Source organism: Glycine max, chromosome 8, assembly GCF_000004515.6.
Source record: "Glycine max cultivar Williams 82 chromosome 8, Glycine_max_v4.0, whole genome shotgun sequence".
NCBI classification, from domain to species: domain Eukaryota; kingdom Viridiplantae; phylum Streptophyta; class Magnoliopsida; order Fabales; family Fabaceae; genus Glycine; species Glycine max.
Window position 1 is genome coordinate 18,997,746 of NC_038244.2, and position 23,678 is coordinate 19,021,423.

At 31.3% G+C, this 23,678-nt stretch overlaps 2 protein-coding genes across 4 annotated transcripts; both read left to right on the top strand.

Moving 5' to 3' along the window:
* Positions 1-114: 114 nt before the first annotated feature.
* Positions 115-4,106, top strand: LOC100787828 (diphthine methyltransferase homolog). 3 transcript variants are annotated; one of them, XM_041018358.1, is made up of 3 exons: positions 115-371; positions 1,445-1,904; positions 3,262-4,106. In XM_041018358.1, exons 2-3 carry the CDS (start codon positions 1,760-1,762, stop codon positions 3,978-3,980), a joined length of 864 nt encoding a protein of 287 aa, XP_040874292.1. In that variant the 5' UTR covers positions 115-371; positions 1,445-1,759; the 3' UTR covers positions 3,981-4,106. The 3 variants fall into 3 exon arrangements, with proteins under 3 accessions (XP_040874292.1, XP_040874293.1, XP_040874294.1); XM_041018359.1 differs by having other exon boundaries at positions 1,496-1,904; XM_041018360.1 differs by having other exon boundaries at positions 1,566-1,904.
* Positions 4,107-8,570: 4,464 nt separating this feature from the next.
* On the top strand, positions 8,571-13,630 carry LOC100788370 (acid phosphatase 1). Its single transcript, XM_003531750.5, has 3 exons — positions 8,571-9,107; positions 10,100-10,309; positions 13,301-13,630. The coding sequence occupies exons 1-3, from the start codon at positions 8,710-8,712 to the stop codon at positions 13,476-13,478; spliced, it is 786 nt and encodes a 261-aa protein (XP_003531798.1). The 5' UTR covers positions 8,571-8,709; the 3' UTR covers positions 13,479-13,630.
* Positions 13,631-23,678: the final 10,048 nt, after the last annotated feature.

Below are 23,678 nucleotides of genomic sequence, written 5' to 3' on the forward strand. Positions count from 1 at the left end.
ATTATTTTATATATTCTTTTCTTAAAAAAAAGTAAGATACGGCTCCAACACGGCTCAAGCCGTATTAGGATATGGCTTTAATAAGGCTTGAGCCATTTTCTGATTATTTAAGTTTTAAAATTAGAAAAGGACAAAAGATTAAGCTTCCCTCATCAGTCTCTTCCACGCACGAGACCAGAATCCCTTCCCCGTTCACGCCACTGCTTCTCCCAGCACCACCGGTGACGGACGACGGGTGCCGAACGTCGACGGACGACTTCTCTCCTCTCTGGCTTTTTTCCGATGTGGTTCAAATCCGGCGAGGTAGCTCTTCTCTCGCCCTTTTTCGGTGCTTTCCGGCGAGGTCCCATTCTCTTCGGGTTTCCGTTCAGGTAAGGTGCCCTTTTCGACGCGGTTTCTGTTTTCGCCCTTTTTCTGGGTATCTATTGTGTGTTTTTGCCTTTTTGGCTTTTCACATTTCTATTGTAAGGTGCCTGTGAGATGATACTGTGCTTTTAGCTTTCCCCCCCTGTTTTTTGGGTTTCTATTGGGGTGATATAGTGTGTTTTCGTCCTTTACCCTGTTTTTGCGTTTCTTTCAGTCACTTTCTTTTTAAGATTAGTGATAAACATTAGGTAAAATTTTATAATAGAAATCTGCATTATATTTTTTATTAACGTATCAAAGACGTATCGCATCCTTAATTTCAAAAAATTCGCCGGATCCGTGTTGTGCCTTACCCGTGCTGTATCCCGTATCTAGGCTTCATAGCTTACTATGCTTGATTGCTTGGCCCAGAACACCAAATCGAATCCTAAAGCCCATGCATGACACTAACACAATACTCAATAGCAATACCCTTTGAACTTAGAAGCAGTTCACACATTTCAAAATAGAAGAGGGAAGAACCCTTTTGGGTTGAGGGTATGGTTCCCCAACTGAATTTTGTTTCTTGGACACTCCCTTTGATTTTCCCTAAAAGTTATCTATGATCAACTACTAATTTTTGTCATAAAAGTCTAGGTTTCTCTTTTCTGTTGTGCATTTTGAATATCCAGCGACTTCCATCTCATTTAATTGTTTGGATGCTTTATTATGAACTGATTGGTCTCGTCTTTTTTCTGTCATATGTTCTGTCTCAGTTTCATCACTGGTTATTTTGGGTACCCGGTTTCATTCAGTAAGACTGATGATTTGGGACGTATCAAAGATAATTGTGTAAAACATGAGGGAGGAAGTATCAATAAGATTGAACGCCCAGTCAGTAATTCAATAAATTATTTATGCAAAAAGTTGCGTCATTTTCTGTTGGGAACCCAAAAATTCTATTAACTAAAATAGGAGATAATCTCTCCTCCAAAAGGTTCCCCCTTTTGCAACAGTCACTGCTCTGTCCCCACAAGGTTTACTAATCTGTATGGCCTGGCCCATAACATCTTATTAATCTTTTTTTTTTTTATTTCAGATTTATTATACTTTTCTTACAAGGTGTGTGTGGTTTACATTTGTGTTAAAGCTTGATCCAGGGCAGTTTGATAATGTTTAAGCTTTGATACTTGATGCAAAGTTGCTGTTGCACTATCTAGGAAATCATTTGGCTGGCATGGACATAGCACATTGCTATTTAAAGGGTAATGCTGATTCTGTGGAGTTTTGTCCACATGATTCCTACCAGAATGTTTTAGCGGTATCCACTTACACATTACAAGAAAGTTGTCAGCCCAGTTGACATGGAAGCATTTCACTCTTCAGTGTTGATGTGGACACAGGTCACCTTGACATGGTTTTTAGTGAGGAAACTGCTGGGATTTTTGACATAAAATGGAGTCCAGCTGGAGGGCATGCAAGTCCTTTTCTAGCTCAAGCAGATGCTGATGGATACTTGAGGATTAAAATACTGGGGGGTTGCTGTAATGGAGTGGAAGGTATGAATTTAATTCTTGATTCATTCTATATAACTATTTTCAGTATGAAAATGTCAAACTTAATAACATTTGTAACTGTATTAAAATAGAAAATGATCAAAATATAGAATCTAAGGAAACTCATGAAACTTCCATAAACTCGACTCACAGGCTCGAATTTTCCAAGTATAAAAATATTTAGAAATAATATTAAAACACAAGGTAAGCCCATCACAAGTTATAATGGAGACACAGACATGGACTTGCATACATGTACTCAAGATGAGTTATAGTTTGATTTGGCTCCACAGTTGAAGGTTTGTCCATGTTATTATTAAAATGTCAGAAAGTATAATGCTAGGTTTTGCTACATGGTATGTTTGCTTATGGAATGATATAGTGGGGTTTGTCTAGAAAGTTTTCCATATCAAAGCACAATAGCTTAGTCCTTATTGTTTGTGCAAAGCCCTCTGTTTCACACACATCCTTGCTTCTTGACAATGGGTTGGCAACACTTGATTTTGGATTCACAATGGGTGCTGAGTTCATAGGGTGTATGGATGACAAGTTGACAACACTAAGCTTGATAATAACAAAACTTCATGCTACAACTAAGCTTCAATTAGTTTGCACAAAACAGACTGTAAGGATTTGGTTGATTGGTGTAATATTTGAGCCCCTAGAAAAGTGTAGGTTTCATAAACAGTACATGGGAAAAAGTATAAATGCCGTCACTAAGGGTTAATTGGGTAAAAAATTACATTTTATTTCTGACTTGCTGACCATCTTCTTGGATAGAGTTTATGCAAATTTGCTTGAGTTTACCATTCTACCCAAGTAAATTTAGAAAAGAGTTTGACAGCAAGTTGGCTGCCTGTACTTAGAATTGTAAACTGTTGGAATTTATGAGTTTTTGAGTTGACTTGAAAGTTTGATAACAATTTAACATGCAGTTTTAAAAACCCACTACAACACTGATTTATTTATGACATCCTTCTATCTGGTTTTGTTCCCATTTATGGCTATTTTTGGGATTATAAGCTGTTTCTATCTTGTTATTGGCTATTTTTAAATGGAAGGTTAATTCCTTGTGCACTAGTATGAATACTGCAATGCTCTTGCACCTATCAAAACTTTGACCTCATTTCAGTTACCTTGTATATTTTTTGATAGCAGCTATTGATTATTATTATAGCACTAAAATTTGGTTTCTCTACATGTAAATTGCTAGTATCAAAGGTAGACAGCCTGCTGGATATGCTGTTCATTTACTCATCCATGAAATCTAAATTATCATATTTCTAAATTTGTATTTTGCTAAAGAGATATCATCTCATTTGTTTGCTTGTATTAATATTTTTTATTGTTTCTATTTCAGGGGCTAATCTAAAGGAGATCACAAATGGAAAAATCAGTAACTCTATGTGCCTGTACCTGGATTGGAATCCTTCAGCTACATCCATCACAGTAGGGCTTTCTGACGGCTCTGTGTCGATTGTTTCTCTTCTTGAATCCAAGCTAGAAATACAAGATGAGTGGAAGGCACATGATTTTGAACTTTGGACAACCTCCTTTGACATCCACCAACCAAATTTGGTATACACCGGCTCTGATGATTGTAAATTCAGTTGCTGGGATTTGCGAGATAAACCTCCCAATGTGGTATTTCAGAGCTCTAAAGTCCACAAAATGGGTGTTTGTTGCATTGAGAAGAGTCCACATGACCCAAATACCTTGTTAACTGGCAGCTATGATGAATACCTAAGGGTATGGGATTTAAGATCAATGTCAAAACCCCTTAATAAGACTTCAATTAACTTGGGGGGAGGAGTTTGGAGGGTTAAGCACCACCCCTTCATTCCAGGTTTGGTTTTGGCTGCTTGTATGCACAATGGTTTTGCTATTGTCGCCATTAAAGGCAACAATGCTGAAGTGTCGGAAACTTACAAGAAGCATGATTCTCTTGCCTATGGAGCAGACTGGCAGAAACGAGAAGCAAATCACATAGGTGGGAATACCAAACCTCTAGTGGCTACTTGCTCATTCTATGACAAACTTGTTCGGGTGTGGAGGCCAGGAAATGATATTGTCTTGTAGAATGTAGATTGATGCTTAACGTTATAGCCCACTTGGAAATGTGATACATAGTTGTTTATTTATTGAATCATGGTTGAATTATATGACACGGCTTGAAGGATGATCAAACGTGTCACTCTTTCATAATCGTTTTTACTCACTCATTCACGGCTTGAAGGATGAGCTAACTTGTCACTCTTTCATTATGGTAGTTGATTAATCATGGTTTAACGGTTAGATGAAAAACAGAAAAAGAAAGTAGAACAACCTATACAACTACAAGTTTATTTTTTACTGCAAACTACAAGTTTATGTTTGCACTAATTTATGCTAGTGGTATAAATCTTTTTATACTATAATTATAGAAAGGATATCAAGTGACAAGTCTTAATTAATATGAGAAATAAAAGTAAAATACAAATCTTTAGATTATATTTGAATAGTGAGAGTTAAGAAATAATGAATTTGTATTATACTTATTAGGAAGTCATATGAAATTAATATTTAAATTAAAATCATTTCAAGGTATTTTTGTTATAAGTTTTGTAAAAAATAATTAATTCAAATATGCACTAACTTTTTATTATCTTAAGAGAAAATAGTTTTATAATAATTATTTTAAAACTTATATAATACTGTAAAACTTTTTTTAGTTGGTATATGACCATAAACTTAATATGTAAAGAATAAATGTTTGATTTAAACAGCACAACAGTAGAATCTGTATCAGTAATTAGTTGATATTAATGAAGGAAACTATTAATGCAAGAAATTGTGAAGTGTCGTCCTGGCGTTTTTGTTTTCTTTTCTCTCCTCATCTTAGTTTAATTACTTTATGCTGGATTTTGCAAAAAAAAATAAAAATGAAACCAGCTTATTTACAATAGTTGCTATCTATACTTTCAAAGAACATCTGAACATCAAATAAAACCAAATAACATGATTCTTCAAGGTGCAGACCGCGAACTGCTTATATACTCTCCCCAAGTAAAAAATTCCAGATGGCATATATAACGAGTCTCCTCAATTCTAGTTCATGTACCTTAATTTTATCTGATGCACGAAAACTATTTCCAATATTTAGTATCTATACAATTATATTTAAAAAGTATGTTCACTTATTTTTTTTAAGTATATTTATTCGAATTGGATAAGATTTTTATGAGTAATGAAGTTTTTCTCTGAATATTTAATATAAACTCGAACTCAAACTTACTAATTAATTTAGAATAATTTCATAGTAATTTACTCATAAGTCCAGTAGTATTTTATTATTATTTTAAGGGATGAAATTGAAGAGCTAATAAGTGTGTATTCAATGTACATAAATAAAAATGATCTTTTGATACCCTTGGAAGTGTGTACACTTTTTGTAGGAACTGAGGAAGACATGGACACAAAGAATAAAGGAAAAAAAAGGATATGTTATTAAATAATTAAAGAGAGACAAAATTGGTCATTATGAGTGATTTGCTCGAGAATGATGTACACTATATATTAGGAATATTGTTATCATAAAAGTATGGTTATCTCCAATGTCATTTCTTAGAGGGTTACTTCAAGTTAAACAACTTTACTTAACAAAAAATTATCATCAGAGCACATGAGGTTGCATTGCTTATATAGGTATCATTGTTCATATATAAGTAACGATATTCATAAAACAACATAAATAACAATACTTAAAAAATTTTAAGAATAAAAAAATGTTATTTTATGCTATGAATGAGAGAAACTAATGGATTGTACAATCTATAAATTTAAGCATTTAATTTAATAATTTTAACATTGGAGTAAATTTTTATGCAAGGGGCTTAAATTTATGTAACATATTTACAAAATTAAAATAAAAAACTTAATTATTTAAGCCATCATGTATTATGAATGCTCTAATATTATATTCTTTCATAAATCCTCTTACAAATATTTCCCATACTTTACGAAGAAAACACTAAATAAAAATGTAAATATATTTAATGTCATAATTATGAAAATTTTAAAAATAAGCTTAAAAATAAGATTAGTGGATTTTTAATTAACTGATTGTTTGATTGCTTTTTACTGAGAGAATGATGGGAGAAAAATTTAATATTACATATTTTTTTACAAATACTCTATTATTTGTCAATTATTATGATTTAATGTTTATTTAATATATTTATCATTAATTTTTTTTCCAACCCCTTTGATAAGTTTTTGAATCTGTCCATGGGTACATTTGTTGCATTAAAAAAAAAAACATGTTTTGGATATATTATAAAGTGCCTCTACCCAAACTTGTAAACAAATAAATAATAACTTAAATATGTATTTAGTCATTTAAATTTGGATATTTTTTTGTTTTCTAAATTTGAAGTTTTTTTTTTTTGTAGTATATGGAATCTATAAAATAATTTAGTTAGTCCGTCTATGTAGTGTGAGCAAAATAAGAAATAAAATATTCACAATTTATAACAACTTTTGATTGTTAGAATTTGATTTTTTTATTTTATGTTTGAAAGTAGAATTTTCTGGTAGATAAAATCAAGTTAATAGAAAAGTTAGAAACCCTATTAACTGTTTTAAAAATCACTTTAGTTATTTTATTTTATTTATTATTGACTACATTCAAACCAAAGGAGCTGCATTCACGTTCACGGTACCTTGTAAAAACAAAAATTGCTACCACGCTTCTTCTTACAAACCAAACAGTATGAAGTAATTTCCACCACGCAGTTGTATACGACTCTTTAATAGTCTACTGTTAATTTATTTTAATGGTTTCATTAATCAGTCAGATTAAAAATTAAAAGTTACATAAATAATATATAAAATATTTTATTTTCGATATAAACCTTTTTTATATATCTTAATTCTGTATTCATTATTGTCCACCTACAAAAAAAAAAAGCATTCTGTATTCAACTCAATTCACTAGCCCATTAATTCCAAAGCAGTTTTCTCAGGAGGAGGAACATAGAATATAATGCCATCATCTCCATGAGATTGTTCATGGCATGCACAAGAACAAAAGGAAAAAAAGGTGATGTGGTTCTCAAAATAGATTTGTAAAAGGCATAAGACCATGTCAAATGGGAATTCCTTAGATGGTGCCTTGTAGTTTTTTGGTTTCCCCTAGCAAATTATTGAGCTTATCATGTTCTTTGTCTGACCCTCTTTCTTATCCTACCTTAGGAATGATCAGAGATTACCTGACTTAATATTAAAGTATAAAATGTAATTAAAATATATTCATTATCATTCAGCTACACATACTTGGATATATTTAATTTATTAACTTTTATAATAATTAATTTAAAATTTATATTTAAATTATAATATAATTCTTTTATATGTGCACGAAAATTAAAGCCTCTCTAAACCATGAGTGACACGATTGATTAAAAAAACAAGTGTGCACCATGTCATGACCTTGGTTAGTTCTATCATACTCAACTCAGATTAATTTTTTGGCATATCCCTCAATGAAGGGGAAAAATGCAAATAACCAAAGTGAAAGATAAATGAAGAAGCAAACATAAAGAAAAGGGAGGTGAAAAATTAACTTACCAGATAATTCTCAAATACAACTCACATCATAGTAATCTTTTACATGCACAATATAAGCAAGTATTATAAAATTATTTTACATGTACATGATCTTTCTTGAATATGTAAATGACAAACAGTAAAAAAAATGGATGCAAAGGGAAAAATAATACCTTCCGGATGAGAATTCAACTTTCAACACTATGTTGTTAATCTTGAATGCTCGTGAATAAAAATTACAATATGTGAAAATGAGGTGAAGATGGTTAACAACTCCGTATTGAATAGGAGAAAAAAACTGAACATCAAAATGAGAGAGGGATATAACCGTATAAATCAAAGAGTGAAGAATGGTTAGTGAGTGATTACAACATTAGATGGTTTTAGGTTTAGTTGAAGGGATAAAATAATAAAATCAACATGTAAATCAAAATTTGTTCAATATTTTATATTCTCCATTTGTATATGATTTGTTTTATTTTTTATTTAATCATGAAAAAGTTGTTGAGTGGATTTTTTAAGGATAAAATGATATAGAAAAAGAGAGAAAAAAAATTATTACCAAAAATGGTATCCCCTTTTATTGATTGTTATAGATTATACACAGATTATGGGTAACGTGAAATTAAGTTGATATTTGGTTTCACATAATTTTTTTTTTCAAAATCAGGTTAAGATATCAATTTAAGGTGTATAATTGATTGTGAATTAAAATAATTTTAAATAATTTTTATTGCATCATAAAATTTATACTAAATTTTAGTATTAACTTATTTCTATAATAACTTGTATTAGATCATAATTTATACTAAATATGAATGATATCACTTTCCATCAATTTTATAAAATTAATTTTATCGACTAAATACATATTGAATACATCATATGTTCTACTTTTTAGAAATTAGGAATGATTTTTTAGGAATTAGGAATGATTGGTAGAGTAGGAGTCTTTTATGTTTGAGGTTGATTGAAAATCTTTATATAATTTTTCTAAAAATTAAAAAGATAGATATATTTTATAGATTATTTTAATTATTTATCACGTTATATAATTTAATGAAAAATCTTAAAAGAAAAGACGTGCTTATTTTCCTCCATAGGTTACTGTTGCACAGAGAAAGAAACGCATATAAAGTTGATTTCTTCCTCAACGTAATTTTTCCTTTCATCCACATTTCTACATTTTCCCCTCTTTGGAGAAATCAAAAGAGGGGAACCCATGATTCCTCCTCCATCTTCCTTTCTCTTCCAGTTCCTCCTCCTCTTTCCTCTCATACTCTCCCATTCCGATTCCGATTCCGGTCACCCCGTGCTCCCGCGCCCGCTGATCGTGGAGTACCCGGAGTTCGACGCGGTGCTGCGGTGCGGCGCGTGGCGCGTGGCGGGGGAGGCGAACAACCTAGGCGCGTGGGCGATAATTCCCGAGGAATGCGCGGAGTACGTGAAGGACTATATGAGCGGGAAAGGCTACGCGCTTGACCTGGAAATGGTCTCCAAAGAGGCGGAGGAGTACGCGAGGACTGTGCCACTCGGCTACGACGGGAAGGACGCGTGGGTTTTCGACATCGACGAGACTCTCCTCTCCAATCTCCCCTATTATGCCGCACATGGATATGGGTATCTTTGTATTTTATTTAGTTACTCTTTTTTGCCTCACCATGACATTGGTGTGCGGAATATTTATGGCTGATATAACTAATCTTTGTCAGATATATATATATATATATATATATATATATATATATATATAAGTTGACCCAATAGTTGGAGATAGGTGAAGAAAGAAGGAATAATGGAAAGAATGGAGAGGTCACGATATTGAATCTCCATCTACCTTTCTAATAAAATTAACAAACTAATTAACATTTGTCGATAAAAAAATTTAAAAAATTAATCTACGTGAAAAAGACTGACGAACCTATGAATTCTTCTCGCTTAATAATAATGTATTTTTTTTTTCTCTTAACCATGAATTTCTAGGTCACGTTTTAACAATTTCATTAATTGTTAGAGTAAACCGTAGTAACATAAGAATTATCCTCTTTGCTAAAGAGTTCTGAAGTGATGAGATTATGTAAATACTTTCTAATTGACTGTTCATCTATTTAGTTCTTATGTTAGGTATATTTGAAGGATTTTTCGATATTTGTGGAGATTATTTAATGTCGTCATGAATTGTCACGATAAATTTGTTAGTTTCTCTATTAATTTACTTAACCAATAGAAGAAGTGAAATTTGTTATGACTTCTGATCTGATTGAAAGTGTGAAATTTTTTATTTGAAAATTAAACTCAATACCCCCCCCCCCCCCCCCTAATTTTAAACTGGGTTCAATTTTTTATTTGAAAATTAAACGTCCCTAGTTTTTGTTTGGATAAATTTGGAGCTTGAATTGGAGTTTAACTTTTACACCAAAGAGCTTTTAAGCCAAAAGTTCTGTAGTGTGACCATTTGGAGCGATTATTCAGGTTTTGATGTTTTCTTATTCCTTCCAGTGAATATTCCCTCAAGGAATGAATGGCTCTAGTATTCTTCTGTATTTATCATGCTAACTTGTGTTATTTTGCTTTCTTCCTAACATTGAACCTTTGTTTGTATTTGCTTGCAGGCTTGAGGTCTTTGACCACGAGAAGTTTAACGATTGGGTGGAAAAGGGTGTAGCTACAGCCATTGAACCCAGTTTAAAGCTCTATGAAGATGTTTTGAATCTGGGATTCAAGGTTATTTTACTGACTGGACGTAATGAAAGGCACAGGAGTGTCACTGTTGATAATTTGATCAATGCTGGGTTTAAGGACTGGGACCAGCTCATATTAAGGTAATTTCTAAAACATATTTGCTAATTTTAGAATAGAAAATGAAGTTTGTATATTAAATAAATGCTATAAGATTGGAATATATGTGCATGTTCTGTTTGGCATGACTGCCACAATTTAATGCTTTTGTAATCTGGATAAATTTTGTTATTTTGTGTTTAAACCACCAAATCATTCAGATGCATTGTGCGTTGTACTTGTCGCTGAAAGATTTGGCATGTTTACATGAGGAATAATCTGAAATGATAAGGTTATAGTACCATTTCCTTTATGGTTCAACGGTTTTGTCTCCTAGCATGTTTGATGCTATCATAAAAAATATATCATTATAATTTCAAAGTGATTTTTTTAGCCTTTATAATTTACATTTTAATTGTATGTAGTTTGAGAATAGTCTTTTTAGTCTCTATACTTTATATTTTAATTTCTTTTTAGTCTTTATTATCAAAATATGAGTAATATTATCAATTACAATTAACTACAAAAATATTAACTAGTAATTCATAATTAATTTATCGTAAGATAATTTATAATAAAAAAATAGTTGATAATTTATAACTAATTTGTTGTTAATTATATATATATATATATATATATATATATATATATATATATATATATATATATATATATATATACACACACACATATATATATATTAACAAGGACTAAAAAGATCACTTTCAAACTATAGGGACTAAAAGAGAATCAAAATACAAATTATAAGGACTAAAAAGATCACTTTTAAATTATAGGAACTAAAAAAAGATTAAAATATAAATTATAGAGACTAAAAATATCACCTTCAAACTATAGGAACTAAAAGATACAAATCATGAAATTATAGGGACCAAATGAGTAATTAAACCCTAAAACAATGTTGCATGACCCAGAACATAACATTGAAGAAGGATAAACTCTGCCTTTGTTTATTTTATTTTTAGGAGGAATCTTGCAAACGACCCATTGATTCCAGCCTCCTTTTTTCAATGGACGGCAGAATCTGCTTACCAGAAATCGTATTGGCACTAATGTTTCAGAACATCAGAAAAGTTACACTAAAAGTTGATATTTTCTCTTTGTAGGGATAGAATACCTGTAGTTCAAGTTAAGCTAGTTTAATTGTTTGCAAGTGAGAAGATCAAGTATAGGCAAAATAAAGCAGGATGGTACAATTAATAGAACTACAAACAAATAATAGAAATTATGAGAATAAAGGTGTGGATTTCAGATATTTTGATGCATTGCATGGCTCTAGACAAGGTCAGGTGGAGCATTGCATATAGATTTCAAGCAGCCTATTTAATGGTGATTGGTTAAGAGAATATAGTTTTACAAAATGAGTTTTGCTCATTAGCTAGCTACAGCTAATGTACTACTTCTACCATAGAAGAATTTAATGGATCCCGATTGCACATGGTAAGGTCACAGAATTTCCTTATAACCAGAGGAGTATACCAAGGGTTAACTTGAAGCCCTTATCTTTCTACATAGATTTGTGAGCTATATCTAGGAGCTAGTACCTTACTGCACACTTATTTTCAAATGATATTGTCCCTTGTTATAGATTCGTTTGACAGAACTCAATATGTTGTCTAGTCCATGAAGCTGATCTCAACTCCTAAGCTAGTGGGAAAAAGGCTTTTGTAGTTGTTATTGTATGCTACATTAATTGGAAAGATTTCATGCTCATTCCTTATCAATTATCATTGCTCTCCCTAGTTTCAGTGTACCTAGTGTGTCTACAGTGTTAACAGTAGGCATCAGCTTTAATTTCTTGAGTTCATATGTGCACTCCATATAAAATCCATGTGAATACCATGTCAGGATCAATATTGGCATATCGTGTGAATGACTAGATGCTGTTGCTGGATGAAATTACAGAAAGCTATTGAATGACTTATTTTTGAGGTAGATGATGATATATTTGTCTTCTTAATATCTTTGGAGAACAGAGAACTAAAGTTAAAATTTATAAATTAATTTAATGATACAGTCTCAATTGTTTTAAGTAAAATAAATTTGTCTCCTTTCCATATTATCTCACTGTTGTCTGCGAATTTGTGTTTTTGTTCAATGATAGAACTATATCCATAAATTGGGCCGGGAAGTTGGCAAGACATATATTATCTGTGAGAAAGCATTATTAGTTATAAGCTGATTCATATATACGTCTTATAAAGGGAATGAGCACAAATGTGGCCAGTCTTGTCTATATTTAGAGATGATGTTTCTTTTTATTTGAATCACATATCATATGCCTTTAATATATGTTCTCTGTTGTGTCTGTAAATTCTGTATGGTTTGCCTTCATGTAGATGTTTTGGATTATGTCTTCTCTGTTGCTGTTAATAAATTAACTTGCTATACTGAAATGAGAAGAAAAAAAATTAAGAATAAGTAACGCATTCCACTATAGCACCCTCTTCAATATTTAATTCCTCATTTCCACGGAGCAATTCATTTCCAGAATTTCAGAGTTCCACAACCAAGATGTTTGTTCTGTGCTGGCATAGACCTTTAGTCAGTTCTTTTATGGATTGATGAATGTTCTGAATTTTGTTAAAGTGGACTAAAATACTCAATTTTGATGGATGAATTGTGAAGATACCTGAAATTACATCACAGTCCACTTGTATTCTGGAGTCTTGTTCTTCATATCTTGGCACTAGTTAATTACAGTATGCCTGGTTGTAGCCCCCCTTTTTTGTGGTTGTTTATGTTTAAGGAATCTAACATCTTTTCTGCTATCATCATATTAAGTCATTAATTTTGACTTATTTAGTTGCTAAGTTAATTTACCCTCTTGCTTTTACTGTTTCTTTCTCTGTATCTTTTATGCTGTCTCTGCAAGGTAAAAGCTTCTACTTGTTTTCTTTGTACATGTAATCATGTACAATTTTAGGATCATCATGCTTGTATTTTGTACTCTGAAGCTATGTTACTTTTATTTTATGCTGAATTTTCTGAATCTGTTATTTTACAATGTCCAGAACCTCAGATGATCAAGGGAAACCAGCTGTGCTCTACAAATCAGAGAAGAGAGGTGAGATGGAGAAAGATGGATACAGGATTCTTGGAAATTCTGGTGACCAGTGGAGCGATTTATTAGGTTCTTCAATATCTGTTCGGTCCTTCAAGCTTCCAAATCCCGTGTATTACATTCCTTAGTAATGCCCCATTCATTTGCATATAATTGTTGTTTGAATTGTACATAAGGGTAGTGGCTCAATTCATATACTGAATATCATATTGCCAATGATTCATAAACTGAATATCACTGAAATTCTAATACATACTGACTAATTAAACTTGTGTTAAAACTTATGTAACATTTGCCAGTTGTTAACATGATTGTGCATATGGTTTTCTTCTGAATAATAACGTACATAAGCAGATGCGATTGAATCATAACTATCACTTGTAAGTGTGACTTGGGATAGCTTTTAATTATTCACTAAGCTTCCTAGACAAATAAGGAGGCATCTGCGGTTCACAGCTTTGAAGAAGAAAACTATACGATTAAGTATATCATATGCGTATCTTTCACCTAGTAATCAAAGATTAATATCTTCGAAATGTAGATATTATTGAAGTTTTGCTGCTTGCATACACAATGCAAGGAATTGAACACAAGTTTTTATTTGACTGAATTGAGCCCAAGTGAACATGTTTATCTATCAATTAAGCTGGATTTTGTCAGTAACAAGTCAAATCATCTTATATTGATTTTCCTTTTTTTTATGTCCTGTCAATTTAAAAAATATAACATTAAAAACATTATCATCTAATAGTAAAAATAAACAAGCATAATACTAATATGTCAAAATTTAAGTTATAAATAAATATTGTAAACATAATCATCCAACAAAATAATTCTTAAAGTTAATGTGTAATATAACCTCTTAATAAAAATTCTAATTAAATTTGACATTATGTGGTAATATTACTTTCTAAGACCTATAAAAAAAGAATATGTTGAAACTAATTAGTCTATAAATATTATATATTGTAATTTTTTTTTAAAAAGTTAATGGATGAGATTTTGACATTATTATTAGAATCAATTTCTCTATATTTTTGCAAACGCTTATCTCCTAAATATATATATTACCAATCCACTAATACAAATAGAAACTAAAACACAAGAAGACTAAAGATTATAATATCAAAAACAATAATTAAAATTGCTCATAGAAAATTAGTCACAAATAAAAGGATTAGATTTAAGATTTTATTCCATTATTATATGTCTATGTTATTGTTAAAATATTAGTCATAATTAAAAAATGCATAATTATTTTTTCAAAAAAATTATATTTATAATTATATATGTGACATGTGTGGAACAGGACGAAATGAATATTATATTATCCATATCCATGTTCATATTCACATAAATTTGCAAGTAAATATTAGTCTATGTACCTAGTCCCAGTATACAAATAATTATCATTTTTGTTTGAAAATATTTTTACGGGTACTCATAAGATTCAGGTACATTTTGTCACTCTATTAGTGATTCGACCAAAGATATGTATTGCAATTTGCTTTTGCATTTTCCACTAGCCTATGGTATGGGAGCAAAATTTCGTTATTGGTGGGATTAAAGGGACCCCTAAAACTTACTATTCTTGAGTAGCTAACCTAAACTACCCTAGTTGTGTTTTACTCAAAATAATGACTAATTCATTCAAAGTCCAAAGGCTTAAAGACTAATATAACAGTCTTTTGTCTCTTAAACTTCTACTTTTTCTTCTTTTTCCTTCTCTCTTTTTTTCTTGTATCATTACTTAAAAGAGCATTTGTCACTATCCCAAGCCACCCTTTAATAAAGATTGTATTTTCAGCTGCTTGACCACTCCAATATCTACTTCCTTGTGTCATGTAGTGCTTTCCTTCAGCATACTTCCATTATGAAGGACCACTATATGGTGCCATAGCCTACACAACATGCCATGGTCCCATGGCCTCTAATCTCACTCTAACATTGTGAGCTCTTGTCTTTGAGCATTGAGTTATGTATATCAAAGTTGGTCCCTAATTGAACTTGCCTCTGAATAGGGAAAAAGGTGCCCCATTTGGTGTTCTTGAGTAATTGCCAATTATTGAAGTCGAAGCATCTTTTGCACAGTTACATTCAGATCAGCTGCTAATGTTGACTAGCTTATGTGCTTTCTTTTCTTTTTTGGACTTCTATCCTCGTTTTCCTGTTGGAAAAAATGACAAATCTTAGGTTATATTTAATCTACCCTATAGATAATACTAGTATATATAACACAAATATGCAAAAGCATGGAAGGAAGAAAAAAACCTTTGTTTTCTAGTATTTTAAATCAATCATTCTTAAATTAAGATCAATGAATAGAAAAAACGAGAAATTTTATTATGACCTTCAGCCATCACAGTCATGGTTCTGTAGTGATAATCAAGGTTTTAAAAAAGATATGCAATCATAAATGTCAAGGTTTTTTTGGAGTCTTTTGTAATCATATCATGACTATAATTGCAGTGGAATCGATCATATTTGTACCTAATTTTTTTAAGGATTACAACGAGCTCACAACTGTGACTGCGACTGTAATTCAAAACCTTATTGATAATAAAGTCATACAAGTCAAGATTAGGTTAAACTAGAATGTTAAACCATGCAGTAGGGTAATGAGAATTTTAAAAAATATTTAAGGTGAAAGGGAATTGCACCTCATTTTGAATACACCCTCTGTTCCTGATAATCTTTTAATTTGTATATGAACACAAATCATTATCTCACTATCAACTTTCACTTCGTAATAAAAGGCGACACAAAAAATAATCCAACACATTTTTTTTCCCTTTTGGGTTGCTTTACTGTGCTCACTGACGTTCTTTCTTTCACATGCATTTTGACTGTGTCTTAGTTAGGGGACCATTATATGCTTAATGCATTAGGTAACTAGAAAACACTACATAACTAAATGTTCTAGAGCAGTCAGAACTCAAAACTTTCTTTCGGTGGAGGGAGCCATGGGTTTGAAAGTGCATTTAGAAACACGAGAATTTCTAAAACAACCTGTAATACAAAACACAAGTGCTCAAAGGTTTAATCATAAACTTTGTATAAGATTGATCATACTATCAATGCATCTGAAAGACCTAGGAATAAGATGAGAATTAATTAGGGTGTCACTGTTATCTAGAGTCATTACAAGATGAGATGTATAATAATTTATGCAATATTATTTCTTTATATATTAAAGATTGATCCAATAAAAAGTGAGACTTTAAACAAAATTTGAGATAAATTTTTTTATATTTTAAGAATGTGAGTGATATGTAACATCTTTTAGTTAATATATGAGGCTTTTTTTTTTTACTTTAAAAAATTAATAATAAAGAGTTAGATTTAAAATTTTAACACACATCTCCATTTCTGTTAGATTTTATCGAATTCTCAAATACTCATTGGTAATTAGCTACACCATTTTTTATACTTTTAATTTATTGATATATTTTTAAATAAATTATATATTTAGTTATTATTTATATTTTATTCTAAACAACATAAAGAAAAATAAATAACAAAAAACTAAAGATAAAGAATTAAGAATTAAATTATATATAACAATATTTTACTTATGTATTTAGTTATTAATTATGTTTTAATTTATTAGTATGTTTTTAAGTAAATTATATATTTAGTCAAATGTAAGATTTTAAGTTTGTTATTTAATTATTATTGTTATTATAATCTAAATTATTTGATTATAAAACTAATTAATTTATATTTCAAAAATAAAATATAAATTTATAACAAAAAAATAATATATAATTTATATATGCTATAGCAAAAAGGTTATAAAAGAATAATATATAACGGGTAGGCACGAGTATGACTACGAGAATAGGCAACTCCATCAAAGTGAATATTTTATGTTATAGTGGGACGGATTTGGATGATAAAAAATTGTCATTTTATATTCCAAATTAGTGTAAGAAGTAATTACGGAAGTGCAGGAAGCAACTCTAATGTGTGTGTGTATAATCGATGTTTAACCCTATGATTTTGTGTGTTTTGCCTCAACTCCCACCACTAAGCCACCCCTGGTGTGTTTATTACAATTAAGATCTTTATCAACTATCTTTTCTTTGACTCTTCCTTTCTTTAATTTATTGTATGCTATTTATTATTTATAATTAATTATTTTATCCAATTAATACAATCAATATTGGTATTAAAATTATATAATAGTAGCTGAGAAAAGAGCAAAATTTTAAAATTCTTCTCCCAAAAGACTTAACAGCTTATGAGGCATTTCTCTTTAAAAATATAAAAATATTATCTTAATTCTTAAGAATTATAAGTACATATTTACACCTAAAAATAAGTACATATATAGAAAGTCATATTAGTCTTTTTAAAAATCATAATTAATGTATTTAGTATTTTAAAAAATAATTTTGAAATATGTTCCATTTTCAATTAATTATAAATTATTTTAAATATAAATTTGAAAATAATTATTACAAAAATTAATAAATTTCAATTATATAGTAATCCATAATTATATAACACTATAAAAGCAACGTTTACACAATTAATTTATTTCAATTAAATTTATTTATAAACTAGTAATTTAATTTATATATATTATTAGTATAAACAGATTTATATTGTTAACTAATTAGATATATAAGATTTTTAAATTAATTATTACAAATCTAACAATTATACTATACACGGTATCTTATTGTTTTAATATTAAGATAAAAAATTATTTATACTATCAATATATTTACATTAAATAATATATATATATATATATATATATATATATATATATATATATATATATATATGTCTTATTTATAAGTAAATAAATTAAGTTTTTAAAATATTTAATGATCTCCTATTACTGTTGTTTAAATAATTTTTTTATTGAGAAATGTGCATTTCATAAAGTAAATACATTTACTGTTCAACAATATTATCACTTTCATACATCCCTGTCTGATAGAAAAATGAAAGATACACGTTTAAGTATGTGAGTTTAAATCCTTTTCATGCATCCATCATTCATTCTCACAAATCCAGCAATTATCTTTCGTTAAGATTCCAAATCACACTTGTATTCTCTCTCATCCAAAGACATACATAATATAATATTAGAGAGCAGATTTATAAAATCCTTTTCCCAAAGACTTAACAGCTCGTGAGGCAGAAGCTTTTTTGTTTTTTTAAGGGTGTTGTTAGGTGCACCCAGCACCCTACATGAAAAAGTAAAAATACTTTCGTTTATTTTTTAAAATATTTTTGTACATCCAACTCATTCAGGTTGATCCGTGCATAGGTTTTTGTTGATTCGTAGAAGTTATATTTGATCTGTAATTGACATAGATGATCCACATGCTTGTGTAGGATCAAGTTGATCCGTAAGACAGTCGCAAATCAACTTGATCCACAAGAAGATTGTGTCTTTACTTTTTTTATTTTAGATGAGAATTTTATTTTATTTTTGAATACGAATAACATAAAATTTGTACGAATTCAAACGTAAAATCATTCCAAACATAAAATAACATTATATTAACTTCAAACATTACATTAACTTAAAGTGAGTGGAAAGAAATAAAATTAGCATCATATACGACAATTAAGCCATGCTAATTTTGTGACAAGGACATAGACATATTATCTTCCATTTCGATTACATGCTTACTAAAAACAACTAAAATTTCTATTGGCATGAATTTTTTCCCGTAGTTAGAATGCACTAACACCTTCAACACGTCATCATTGGTTTTCAGTTCAATAATTTCAAATTTGATAATTTTATCTAAATACTCATAGTGACTTGGTTGTCAAAAAAACAATTGTTTTATCGTTTGTGTTTCGTGAATACCATAAGGGAGAATCTCATGAGACGCAACTTGCTTGATCAAATCCTTCAGTTCATCCATGGTACATGCGGAAGGAATGTCAAACTTTTTAGGATTTTTTCCTGTGAACGAGTAACCAAAAAACTCATTTTGACGTGACACGTTCCACCTCCCATTGTAATATAGCAAGGCATCATGAGTAGGGGTCATAGTGGCTTCAAGTATGTTTAATATACCATCTGGTGTTCTACCAATGATGCATAATAACTCAATCGGACCAACACTTGAAAATTGATGATTACACATTAACATTGTGTTAACAACATCATCATTTTTCAGTTGCATACATTGAAAGCGAAAATGGTTGCATATATCTGTGAATGACTGCCAGTAGTAAATTTCATCCAAATATTGTTTGTCGGTTAACTGAAGGGTATTGTGTATTCTGATTTTTAACGTTTGAAAATCACAAGTGTTAGGTATTCGAAAAGGTACTGGAGTAGAGGTTTGAAAATAAACACCGCTGTCGTTGTGAACAATGAAACCATTTGGAAAAATAAAACCTAACATGGAGTTCACAATTGTCTGACTACTTGTTTCTCTCAAGAATGTCATATTTTGTTCAAAGAGTTGAGTTAGAAATGAATGTTTGATTTTTAACAGTGTTTGGTTATGTGATATATATAGATGAGTTTCAGTATCATTGATTCAATTTTTAAAAATAAATACATACGCGTGCACATGGTTTATGTCTGTATTGTCAATCACACCAATGACGTGACATGCTAACACGCTTTATGTTAACACACTTGCATTTTCCAATGTGTAGTCAAGTCTTACAGTGTCTTGTCATGTTTTATGTTAATACGCTTGCATTTCCCAATGTATTGTCAACTCAGACAACGATTTATCATACATGCGTACTTTATTTTAGTTGCACCAATTATTTTTTTTTCAAAAAAACATTAACTAATAATTTTTATGTTAACATAACAAATAAACAAAGGTACATTTTCAATCATCATTTAAGTCAACATAGTCTCTTTTGTACACCGTGGAGCTTCTATAATGTTGCATTCTACTAATATATGGAGTTGGTCACTGCTTCGCCTAAGGATGACAATTGCTAGACCATAACAATACTATCGGTGGTAAAGAACAACGATCCTTTAAATAAATTTGCCGTGCATGCAAAAAAAAAATATTAACTCAATCATACACAACTGATTACATAAATATAAAAAAAAACTTTATATCTACAATGTACCTGAACAAAATGATTGCCATAGACGTGACCGATATAAATTATGCGATGCCCCAAAGAATCTCCCGGTGGTTGACTTCTAAGAGGAAAGAACGTCATGCTTTGTTGGTGAGACAAGGATACAAGAATTACATTATACCTTGATGTAATCACATATCCCATGTCGGTTATATCCATCCACTTATCCATAGTGACCTGAATGAAACAAATATAGACGTCAAAGTTTATTTTAAAGTTAAGTCTTAAAAATCAAAAACATAAATTAAATTCCTTGGTTAATCCATCCACATGTAATGACATCCTTAAATCCTCAAATCTGTCCTTGCCACCAAAGAGCTTGATATAGTCTTCTGAGAATTTGCCAAGTTCTATAAGCAGATGGGTGCGGACCAATGACCAAGAGTTTTCACCCATACCTAATAAATCGGGAACCGACCGATATCCACAATTTCCATCAACTTTGACATCAACAATATTATCAATGAAATCGTGGATAAATGGTTGAAATTGATCCAACATAGGCATCATCCTTCTTGGATTGGGTTGGTCAGAAGATGATGCACTACGCCTCACTGATGAATTGCTACTTTGTTGAGAATGAAAAACATCTACATACTCCTAGTAAGATGGATTACGCTTTGTTGACCTTGGGTTTCTGTTCATCAGTTTCTTCGATGCACCTTTTGTGTTAACCTTTGCTGGAGGAGGACACATTGAATTTTGATCAGGGTATGCAATCTCCCAAAGCTTAGTATTCAGAGTAAACTTACCACAAACATAAAGTTCTTCAAATCTTTTGGATATAGTTTCCATTACTTCCTTAATGCTCACCTCGGGCTCAGATAACCATTGGTCTGAAAAATCGAGTCTCCTCCAAAATGTATGGATTGAATCCAATGGGATGCAACCAACAACATATTTGGATAGATCACAAGTACAAGGAAGACCGTGCGTGATTCTCATCACACAACCACAAGTGGAAGGATTCTTGCCACCATAGTGAACACGCTCAAATTCAGCAGCAATATGATTTAAAGCATACCTTGAAACCATTTCAAGAAGCTTCTTGTATAAGGTTTTTTTGAAGACATGTCCAACGGCATGTGTACTTGTTTCAAATGATACTCTAATTTCCTTGTGTTCTAGTGTCATCATGTTGTTCATGGCATCTCAGACATTGCATAAGTCTCAAAGGTTATTCTGTAACACTCTTTTTAAAGCCCAGTGAGCATATTCAACCCTACATTTCAAATACACAAATAACAATAAACATATACAACAATAAAAATCCATCAATTAATCAATGTTAATAGAAATAAGTCAATAATTTCATACTTGTTTGTTGTTGTGTTCCCTAAGTGCATCACCTTATTCGTTCACGCGGTAACAAATTTTTCCTTGTGTGAGATTATCCATGTATCCTTGACATAATCAACAAACATTGGCCAAGGTGAACAAACCATTTCAAACCTCTTTAGGCACTCATCAAACTGATGCTCTGAAGGACAATCAACAAGAGTTCCCCAGGCATTCATGACATATTCACAAGCATTTCTTTGACCAATTAACGATTTACATTTGGCCTTCACGTTCTTGTTTATGTGAAAGCTTCACAACAAATTTGTAATGTTATGTCTTTGTCAGTGACAATAACTCCAGGGAGGACATCATGTCTTAAAAATATACCTTGGAAGCGTTCTAAAGCCCAAACCACATTATTAAGATGTTCACCCTCCAAATATGTAAAACCGACAGAGAATGTCATTCCAGTTGGTGTCACCCCAACAAAATCGAGCAATGGGAGTCTGTACCGATTTGTTTTGTAGATATTGTCTATCAAAAATACCAAATTACATGTGTTGACTAACTTCACTGCATCACGGTGACACCAAAAGATATCACGAACCACGTCTTGATCCTTTAATCTATGCCAATGAATATACTGATCTCGTTCAAGAAGCTTCATTAGATGTTGCATTTCAATATCACTTCCTCTAATGGAAGAACAATATGCACTTCTTGCATTGTGTATTTGTTTGATGGTCGTACAATTATTGGCATTGTGCTCCTTCAGAGTCAGGAGAATGTTTCTTGGTTTGACCATTGACTTCGTCATATCAGCAATAAGTGTCTTTTCATCTTTAGTCAATCGCTCGACATATGGATGTCCAACTAATGACTTGACCAATTCATGATTATGAATCCCACAAATCAACTTCACCATCTAGCCTTGTCCTCTAACCACTGGCTTGCCATGAAGCTTGAAGGGACACCCACATTTCCAAGTATCAGTGTCTCTTCTAACAAATTTTTTCTTCCTACACCTATACTTGCCACTCCTTTCACAGCTAATTAACACAAACGAAGTCCTTCCTCTACTACCTGTGTTTGTGTCAGACCTTACAATCACCACCATAAATCCATTTTCATAAGCAACGGATCGAGCCCCCCCGCAAAACATCCTCTCGGCTATCAAACACCTACAAACCAATCCAGATAATTTCAGTTTCCTACAACATATTCGTTTTATTAAATCACTCACAATCATGGACATTATTACCTGAAAAGTATTGAACGCATCCATGTGGTTCATTCACACCACATTCTTCTTCATTTTCATAATCCACATCCACTTCTTCAGGTATTATACCTTCATACATCCACCGATCTTCGTCCATCTTAACAATAAATCAAAAATTTCAACACAAACATAGAACACATAACCGAACTACACATAGCATACAAAACTATACATAATAACTCATCATTAGTAAAAAGCCAAAACCCTATTTCATTCTACAAGTACAAACAATTCAAATAAAAAATGACAATACAAACAAAGTAATAATTTAAAAACAAAATTAAACTTTAAAATTTCAAAAAATAAAGCCTATCACGGATCAAGTTGATCCGTAAGTCTTTTTACGGATCAAGTTGATCCGTAAGTCTTTTTACGGATCAACTTGATCTGTGACAAGCCACTTGATCCAAGGCAATGAAATCTACATGCGGATCAACTTGATCTGCGCGACCTACCGTACACCAGAACGCACCCAACATTGTGTACCTCGCCGCAAACGACCACCACCGCAACACCGAACACCGATACCTTCACCTTCACCTTCACGAAACCTAACCGTTCACTGAACCAAATCGATCGCAAGGAAACAAACAAAATACGGGGAAGCACTGCTCACCGAAGAGAGAAAAGGAGAGGATGTGCAAATGGAAGCATTGTGCCGTTTTTA